We start from the raw sequence: 10204 nt of genomic DNA, 5'->3' as shown, positions 1-10204 counted from the left end.
GTAGAGTAAAAGCAGATATGTTAGTGCCATGAAAGCATGAAAGTCAGCATTTGTATATGTAAATCAGAAGCAGTACTACAGGAGAATACTGTAACATCCCCAGCTCCTCCCCTAACCACCTGGGGTTTACGACACACATGTCCTCCCATGCAGATTAACCGCACACTTCTTACAGCTTTCATCAGCGACGCTTACAGTTCCGGGAATTAAACTACATTTCCCAGCAACTATCGGTTCCCGGAACTACGTATACGCTTCCGGGAATGTTGCCTTCCGGTTCCTGTTAGGAAATTAAGCAGGGAGAGAGGAAGGCGATACGGAAAGCAGATCTGTTTTCGGTTCGGCAACGGCGGTGCCCTAATTAAAAATAAACATTTAAATAAAGGATCATTAACAGCCAGGAGTCCAAAACGATACAGGATGTCGAGGCAGGCAAACCGCGGCACGGAGAGCAAGAGGATGGTGAGTAGCTGCGCCCGGCTGTCAGATGCGTTGGCCGGATCAGTCATTGATTTTAAAGGCATTTATTTAAAAAAAAAAAACAGTCAACATGCACGGACTTTCAGTTGCGAGGAGCTACTGACACGCACATGTTTTGCTTTGTTTAAACATGACAGACTGTCTAGGTTTAATGTTTTAGGCCACAGGTTACAACAGGCTCCTAGTATCAATATCCAGCTAGGGAAATAAACAACATCCAGTCATTGCATTACTGTATGTGTGCTGTAGGCGAGCATGGGGATGTTGTTGCATGATTGAAATACACGAATCAAACAAAAGAAACGACAACAACAACAAAAAATAATGCTAGGGATTGGCAACTTCATTATTGCTTCCTTATTGTGGGGATCTGTGTCTCACCTGCCGTTTCCTTCACGCACATAAACACAGATCCGTCAAAACGTAATTGAGTGACGTTTTTCTTGGGAGGTTTCGGTGTCTGCTTTTGAAATAGCCTCTTCCCAGCTAACATCCACATCTTGAGTGACTGATGGTCATTGAACTGTTAATAACGCATTTTCACGGGTCCCCCCCTCGCCCTGTGGCAGTGATGATGATGATGATGATGACGACCGGCAGCCTGGTCTGTGTGTATGGGATGTGCTCTGTGTTTCTCCTCTCTCTCACTTCATTTTGTACCTGATGATGTCTTTCTCCTCTCTCTTGCCTGCCTGCCTGCCTTCCCGCCCGCCTCTCATTCTCTAGCTTTGGTATTTGCCATTTATTTCACCTTCTGCATCTGTGCATCTCATGGTAGGTTGCCACCTTTGTCTGTTAACTCTGAATAAGGCATGTCTTCAGTCTGTCTGTGAGGTAGATGGGTGTTATTGAGTAATGCAAATATCCAGTGACCGATGGTTGTCGTGTCAGGTGCCCCTATAGTGAGTGATTTATGCCATGCCACTTTGGAAAGGTGCAAAGTATTGTTTGGTTTCTTTGTTTGCTTTCTCTCGTTTGCATTACAACGAGCTAGTCATTCAATAAATGGAGAGAGATTGCTCTGACATTAGCAATAACAAGCATGTCCCTCCTTGGCACAACTACCTAACCTTTCAATATTCTGCATTCACAAATTGTAGTTCTGAGGGTCTTTTTTTGTTTTTATACATCCACTTCAGTCAGCAGATGCATTGTGGATTATTATTGGCATATTTAAAATGGTGAAACAGGTCTGTCCAGTGCAGGAGACACCCAACCAGGTGTAGCTAAACATAGAACCCAATGCATGCAAGATGCTCTATTTACAGCTGCACTACAACCTTTGCAGTGTACCTTTACATTGTTGTTTTGTAGGAGGAGCGTTCAGCACACTGTACAGTAGGACATTTCAGAATCCCCTTTCTACACATGCAAAGGTTAAGGTTTATTTCATTTAGCCACTCTGTAATTAGAGCCAGTCTAGTCCGGAGGTGGGTTTGCCAGCAGCCTGGGTCAGTGTAGGTCAGCCTGGATCCGTTTCTGCTCCCACTGCCGAAAGTGGGTCCGGAGGGCTGCAGAATCTTTGACCTGGAAGTGCATTAATGTGGCACGGTGTTGTGAAGAGGAATACACAAGCCATCTTCATAACAACACCTGTCCAGATTTCAGAGCACGCTCAGGTGAAAGTCTTAGTACTCGAACTGAAAGCTTTGTCTGTGCAATCTGGCTCCTTGTATTGGTCTAATGGAGCACGGCAATAGATACCGGTGGTACTTTTTTAATGAAAATTAATATTTACTTTAAACAAAGCACACTTCAAACAACATATTATTTTGAACTCCCAATATAATATTTATGTAAAAAAACACGTATTATATAATGAGCTGCCTTTCACGAAATTCGTTTTTTGTTGTTGTTGCATTTCCCAGGGTTTAGATGCATCTTTTTTATTCTTATTGCATGTTCTTCCCTCTTTAGAACCATTCAATTACTACAGAAACCTAGATAGTGATTTAAGAAAATATCAAGGGAGAGTGGAGTACTCAAAGCTTTGAGTTCTTTCAGTATGTAGAATATGCAATACAACACAAGGACTTGTATAAATACATATATCCAGGTTTGTGTGTATGTATATGTATAAAAAAGTACAGTTTTGCCATTTTGAATGATGCTGAAATGCTTTACTATGTCTCTCTGTGTCAGAACTCGGAGCTTTTCACACTGACATACGGAGCACTGGTGACACAGCTGTGCAAGGATTATGAAAATGATGAAGAAGTGAATAAACAGCTGGATAAAATGTGAGTTGACTGGATGTTTTGTTCCTCTTGAGAGCACACCTCAACAGCCCCCACATTCAACCCTCTGTAGTTAAACGGATTCCCTCAATGACAGGAGTAACGCAACAGGCTTTTTAAAAAGACATCAAAAGGGTCATGCATGTGACCAAGTCTCATACCCAAACCTCAGGGTGCTGAGTGAGTCCGTGTAGCCACTTAACTTCAGAGATTTCAGTGAACAGAACAGAAGTTTGTGCTAGAAATTATTAAACTGCCTTTTGTGTATTAATAAATAAGTACATACATCTACTGCACAGCTAGCAAACATCAAAAAGTATGATGCTATAGGTGATCAAAGAAGATCCAGATTTTCAGACTGTGAGGGCTGCTTAATAAAACATAAGACCACCTAGAGCTGCTTCTGTAAAGCAAACTGAGTTGAGAGTCTTGGCTGCTGAAGTCCAAACAAACTTTTATTTATTTATTTTTTCCTATTGGCCAAGGAATGTAAGATTTTGTATATCATGCAACAAATGATATTAGTAAAATATAGATTTGCCGAGTTGTAAAAACATGCCTGGGTTCTTTCAGGGGATATAATATCGGGGTGCGTCTGATCGAGGACTTTTTGGCGAGGTCCAGCGTGGGAAGGTGTCACGATTTCAGAGAAACGGCAGATGTCATTGCAAAGGTAAGGGAAACTTTAAATTCTTAAAAACCTTTAGAAGAGGTCATTATCGTTGTCCTGTTCTCTTACCATACTTATCCACTATTTTCATGGACCCTTGCATGCAAAAAAAAATAAAAATCTTTGTCTAGGTACCTACCAATTGCAACATCAGTATGCTACTAAAACACGGGCTAATAGTTATGCTCGGTTTCCATTTACAGGTGTACCCGGCATACAGATTCATGCAAAAACTCATGTTAGTGAAGACTAGGCTCTTCCAAGCTGTTCCTCTCCCTCCCGCCATTGAAATACTGACATGTTTTGTAACAGTCCCGAAAACCGCTCGCACACAAAATTCACATTCGCCATCCGCGTTCTGTAACATGTAACTTGGTTGGGCAGGTGGCATTCAAGATGTACCTGGGCATCACCCCGAGTGTGACCAACTGGAGCCCTGCTGGCGACGAGTTCTCGCTCATCCTGGAGAGCAACCCGCTGGTGGACTTTGTGGAGCTGCCCGACAACCACAACGCCCTGGTCTACTCCAACCTGCTGTGCGGGGTGCTCAGAGGGGCACTGGAGATGGTGAGTACTGGGATGGGACGTGAACAGAGAGTGAAGTGCCGGTCAGCTTTGTTCTCCTGTTGGAGCTGGATGGTCTGGACGCTGTTGTGACATAGTGGGAGTTAGCCAGGCTGTAGTATTTTGACATAGCGAGAAACAATTGTGTGGCGAGTGACTCTGAAAATGTGTGTGTGGAGATTGCAGTATGCCTGAGGTTGTGTGGGAAATCTGAAATAATTGTAAGCCCTTTTGGTCAGCCACCCATCTTGCAGTTTCTGTGGAACAAGTTTCCCCAGAGCTTGCACAAATTAGAGATGCCGGATACTTTGAAGGACAGAATATTCAGCTACATGTGCTGGTTTGCTCCCTCACCACCTCCCCCCTCCTCTGTCTGTGCTGCAGGTCCAAATGTCTGTAGATGTGAGGTTTGCTCAGGACACGCTGAGAGGAGACAACGTGACAGAGATACGCATGAAGTTTATCAAGCGCATTGAGGAGAACCTGCCCGCCGGGGACGACTGATGTGGGGCAGCTGGTAAAGAGCAGAACTGTGGGCGGAACCAGAGAGGCAGAGTGTGCGGGCTGGGGGTTGAACGGCTGGGCCTATGTAGCGATCTGAAGGGGTTAGCGCAGTGATGTGAGGCCTGTCTCACTGCTCTGTTACAGAAGCACTGCACAGCTCCAGTCCCCCAAGGGCCACAGCTCTACATGCGTTTGTTTTTTGTTTTTAAATCGCCAAATCTTGGTAATCGGACCAGTTTTGACAGCAGTTTTTCTCCCAATGAAGCACTTTGAAACACTAGATAAATGTCAACCCTGTGGCCCTCTGGCCCCTGGAGCCCTGGAATTCTGCACAGCTCTGTTTTAGAGATTAGTTCCACCTGGATTAATACAGTGTTCTTGTTTTATTTCATGTATATATTGACATCTATATAGATATATATATATATATTTATATATAGATATATATCTATATATATCTATATATATATAGTTTGTGTTTTTTTCCCCCCCGTCTCCTCTGGTATCGATCTCTAAATCAATCGATCGTGTGCATGATGGTTCCATTGCTTCCGAATATCTCAAACAAAGGAATATATAGTTGCACTTCTGAGGAAAAAATATATATATTACCGATATATAGATGAACTTTTAAATCAGTCAGAAGGCATTCCTAGTCTCATATTTAATTTCATTGTATTTTTTTTTTTCCCCCACCTCTATTTGTGAAAGAGATCATGTACAGACCTTACCAAGGCTATTTAACTTATTTCTCCAGATCTTTATGGGGAGATTTAATAAAATCTTTTGAACTCTTGAAATGTTTTCTTCATTTACTTTTTTAGGTGTGTGGTTGTTTGTGATTCAAACAGAACATTGTCTTAATTTTGCTTTTAATTTCTTAGCCAGAAGGCCTCAGTGTGACATGCCATTCAGTGTTTCTTTAAGGTCTGTAACAATTTAATAATGAGCAGCAGAAAAGTATGTTTTTAAAAGGACATTCATTGTTCCATTAGATTAGTAAAACGGAAGGGATTACACTAATCCAGATCGACATGGAAAAAGAATAGGGGCTAATCTTCCATAAACAAATGTACACAGGAATGTAGCATAACCTATTTAAGCTGTGCATGTACAGTGCTTTTTTGTTTGTTTGTATGTTTTAGTTTTTTTGATTGTTGAAAAATAACCATTTAAAATTGTGAATATATAAGATCACGTAAGAAGCTTGCTTAAGCATATGAGCATTTATTTTAATGTCTTTTGTGTGTGTATATATATATGTTTAAACTGCTCAATTAAGGGAAAACTTAAATCACACATCGAATCTCGATGAACGAAATATACTAAAGATCAAAAACTTTACTGTACATTGTGTAATTCGTTGAGAACAAAATGACGTAACAAAAGTCGATGGAAACCAAAATCTCCAACCGATTGAGGGCTGGATTCAAACTCACACCGAAAATCAAAGTAAACAATTGATATCACAGGCTGTTCCAACTTGTGTGAATTTCATCACGGCAACTCATAATGTGACTCAGTAGTGTGTATGGCCCCCACGTGCCTGTGTGCACTCCCGACAACGTCTGGGCATGCTCCTGATGAGACGGCAGATGGTGTCCTGAGGGATCTTCTCCCAGACCCGGATCAGGGCATCAGTGAGCTCCTGCACTGTGTCTGTGGCGCTACTTGACGGCAGCGGATGCACTGATACATAACGTCCCAAAGGTTCTCAATTGTTTTCAGGTCTGAAGAACGTGAGGGCCAGTCAGTGGCATCAATGCCTTCGTCATCCAGGAACTGCCTACACAGTGGCCACATGAGGCCGGGCATTGTCTTGCACCAGGAAGAACCCAGGGCCCACCACACCAGCGTAAGGTCTGACGATGGGTCTGAGAATTTCATCCCGGTACCTAACGGCAGTCAGGGTACCGTTGGCTAGCACGTGGAGGTCTGTGTGGACGTTGGGCCCTCATGCCACCCTCATAGAGTCTGACAGTTTGGTCAGAAACATGCACACCAGTAGCCCACTGGAGGTCATTCTGTAGGGCTCTGGCAGTGCTCCTCCTGTTCCTCCTCATCCAAAAGAGCAGATACCGGTCCTGCTGCTGGGTCGATACCCTTCTACGGCCCTGTCCAGCTCTCCTTGTGTAACGACACGTCTCTTGGTATCTCCTCCATGCTCTTGAGACTGTACTGGGAGACACAGCAAACCTTCTTGCGACGGCACGTATGGATGTGCTATTCTGGAGGAGCTGGACTACCTGTGCAACCTGAATGGGCTGTAGTTAATGCATCATGCTACCAGTAGTGACAAGGACACTAGCAAAATGCAAAACTAGAGAAGAATCAGTCAGGAAGGATAAGAAGAGAGCAGTTGTCTGTGGCCACCACCTGCAGATCCATTCCCTTTTTGGGGGTTGTCTTGCTGTTGCCTCTCCAGTGCACCTGTTGTCACTTTCATTTGCACCAAAACAGGTGACATTGATTCACAATCGCTTAGGCTTCCTAACTGGACAGATTGATATCCCTGAAGTTTAATTGACTTGGTATTATACTGTGATGATTACGTGTTCCTTTAATTTTTTTGAGCAGTTTATATACACAAATACACACACACACAGTACTGTGCAAAAGTTTTAGGCAGGTGTGAAAAAATGCTGTAAAGTAAGAATGCTTTTGAAAATGGACACATTAATAGATTATATTTATCAATTAACAAAATGAAAAGTGAGTGAACAGAAGAAAAATCTAAAATCCATAATTGGTGTGACCACCCTTTGCCTTCAAAACAGCATCAGTTCTTCTAGGTACACTTGCACAAAGTCAGGGATTTTGTAGGCATATAGTCAGGTGTCTGATTAAACAATTATACCAAACAGGTGCTAATGGTCATCAATTCAATATGTAGGTTGAAACACAATTATTAACTGAAACAGAAACAGCTGTGCAGGAGAAATAAAACTGGGTGAGGAACAACCAAACTCAGCTAACAAGGTGAGGTTGATGAAGACAGTTTACTGTCAAAAGTCACACCATGGCAAGACTGAGCACAGCAACAAGACACAAGGTAGTTATACTGCATCAGCAAGTCTCTCCCAGGCACAAAGGCAGACAGGGGTTTCCAGATGTGCTGTCCAAGCTCTTTTGGAGAGGCACAAAGAAACTGGCAACGTTGAGGACCGTAGATGCAGTGGTCGGCCAAGGAAACTTACTGCAGCAGATGAAGGACACATCACGCTTACTTCCCTTCGCAATCGGAAGATGTCCAGCAGTGTCATCAGCTCAGAATTGGCAGAAAACAGTGGGACCCTGGTAAACCCATCTACTGTCTGGTCAGAAGTGGCTTTCAGCCTTGTGGCCAAAAAGTCATACCTCCTCCTATCTCTCTGATTGGTTTGTTTTGATTTCTAAGGCAAAACTGAAGGCAAAACGCCCCAAGAACAAACAGGATCTAAAGACGGCTGCAGTGCAGGCCTGGCAGAGCATCACCAGGGAAGAAACCCAGCATCTGCTGATGTCTATGACTTCAGGCAGTCATTGACTGCAAAGGATTTACACCCAAGTATTGAAACTCACAATTTAAGTCATGATTGTTAGTTTGTCCAATTACTTTTGAGCCCCTTAAATTATGGGGACCACATATAAAAATGGGTGTAAATCCTACACCGTTCACCCAATTTGGATGTAAGTACTTCAGATTAAACACACTTAAATCTTGATCGTTTCCTTTCAAATCCATTCTGGTGGCATACAGAGCCATAATGATGACAATTGTGTCACTGTCCAACTATGTGTGTGTATATGTATATGTGTGTGTGTGTACATGTATATGTATGTATATGTATATATACACTCACCTAAAGGATTATTAGGAACACCTGTTCAATTTCTCATTAATGCAATTATCTAACCAACCAATCACATGGCAGTTGCTTCAATGCATTTAGGGGTGTGGTCCTGGTCAAGACAATCTCCTGAACTCCAAACTGAATGTCTGAATGGGAAAGAAAGGTGATTTAAGCAATTTTGAGCGTGGCATGGTTGTTGGTGCCAGACGGGCCGGTCTGAGTATTTCACAATCTGCTCAGTTACTGGGATTTTCATGCACAACCATTTCTAGGGTTTACAAAGAATGGTGTGAAAAGGGGAAAACATCCAGTATGCGGCAGTCCTGTGGGCGAAAATGCCTTGTTGATGCTAGAGGTCAGAGGAGAATGGGCCGACTGATTCAAGCTGATAGAAGAGCAACTTTGACTGAAATAACCACTCGTTACAACCGAGGTATGCAGCAAAGCATTTGTGAAGCCACAACACGTACAACCTTGAGGCAGATGGGCTACAACAGCAGAAGACCCCACCGGGTACCACTCATCTCCACTACAAATAGGAAAAAGAGCTACAATTTGCACAAGCTCACCAAAATTGGACAGTTGAAGACTGGAAAAATGTTGCCTGGTCTGATGAGTCTCGATTTGTGTTGAGACATTCAGATGGTAGAGTCAGAATTTGGCGTAAACAGAATGAGAACATGGATCCATCATGCCTTGTTACCACTGTGCAGGCTGGTGGTGGTGGTGTAATGGTGTGGGGGATGTTTTCTTGGCACACTTTAGGCCCCTTAGTGCCAATTGGGCATCGTTTAAATGCCACGGCCTACCTGAGCATTGTTTCTGACCATGTCCGTCCCTTTATGACCACCATGTACCCATCCTCTGATGGCTACTTCCAGCAGGATAATGCACCATGTCACAAAGGTCGAATCATTTCAAATTGGTTTCTTGAACATGACAATGAGTTCACTGTACTAAACTGGCCCCCACAGTCACCAGATCTCAACCCAATAGAGCATCTTTGGGATGTGGTGGAACGGGAGCTTCGTGCCCTGGATGTGCATCCCACAAATCTCCATCAACTGCAAGATGCTATCCTATCAATATGGGCCAACATTTCTAAAGAATGCTTTCAGCACCTTGTTAAATCAATGCCACGTAGAATTAAGGCAGTTCTGAAGGCGAAAGGGGGTCAAACACAGTATTAGTATGGTGTTCCTAATAATCCTTTAGGTGAGTGTATATTACAGTGAGGGGAAAAAAGTATTTGATCCCCTGCTGATTTTGTATGTTTGCCCACTGACAAAGAAATGATCAGTCTATAATTTTAATGGTAGGTGAATTTTAACAGTGAGAGACAGAATAACAGCAACATAATCCAGAAAAACGCATTTCAAAAAAGTTATAAATTGATTAGCATGTTAATGAGGGAAATAAGTATTTGACCCCTTCGACTTAGTACTTGGTGGCAAAATCCTTGTTGGCAATCACAGAGGTCAGATGTTTCTTGTAGTTGGCCACCAGGTTCGCACACATCTCAGGAGGGATTTTGTCCCACTCCTCTTTGCAGATCCTCTCCTTGGCTTGAGATCATTAACAAGATCCTCCTGTGTAGTTCTGGGCTGATTCCTCACCGTTCTCATGATCATTGAAACTCCACGAGGTGAGATCTTGCATGGAGCCCCAGACCGAGGGAGACTGACAGTTATTTTGTGTTTCTTCCATTTGCGAATAATCGCACCAACTGTTGTCACCTTCTCACCAAGCTGCTTGGCGATGGTCTTGTAGCCCATTCCAGCCTTGTGTAGGTCTACAATCTTGTCCCTGTAAGAGAATTTGGAATGCTTGGTTTTTCAGTCAATCTAAATTAATAGTTGAACTGAAAACTCATAGGTCAATTGGTTTCTCTTTTAAGATTCTTTTTAGAGGGAAGA

General features: G+C 42.9%; 1 protein-coding gene across 2 annotated transcripts; it reads left to right on the top strand.

The window, feature by feature from the left end:
* The first annotated feature begins 273 nt into the window (after positions 1-273).
* Positions 274-5255, top strand: trappc3 (trafficking protein particle complex subunit 3). 2 transcript variants are annotated; one of them, XM_066717243.1, is made up of 6 exons: positions 274-462; positions 1207-1254; positions 2623-2720; positions 3291-3390; positions 3772-3954; positions 4336-5255. In XM_066717243.1, the coding sequence occupies exons 1-6, from the start codon at positions 421-423 to the stop codon at positions 4453-4455; spliced, it is 591 nt and encodes a 196-aa protein (XP_066573340.1). In that variant the 5' UTR covers positions 274-420; the 3' UTR covers positions 4456-5255. The 2 variants fall into 2 exon arrangements, with proteins under 2 accessions (XP_066573340.1, XP_066573341.1); XM_066717244.1 differs by lacking the exon at positions 1207-1254 and having other exon boundaries at positions 275-462.
* Positions 5256-10204: the final 4949 nt, after the last annotated feature.

This window comes from Amia ocellicauda, chromosome 11 (genome assembly GCF_036373705.1).
Source record: "Amia ocellicauda isolate fAmiCal2 chromosome 11, fAmiCal2.hap1, whole genome shotgun sequence".
NCBI classification, from domain to species: Eukaryota; Metazoa; Chordata; class Actinopteri; order Amiiformes; family Amiidae; genus Amia; species Amia ocellicauda.
Note: the sequence above shows the minus strand (reverse complement) of the source record. Positions and strands in the feature narration are given on the sequence as shown.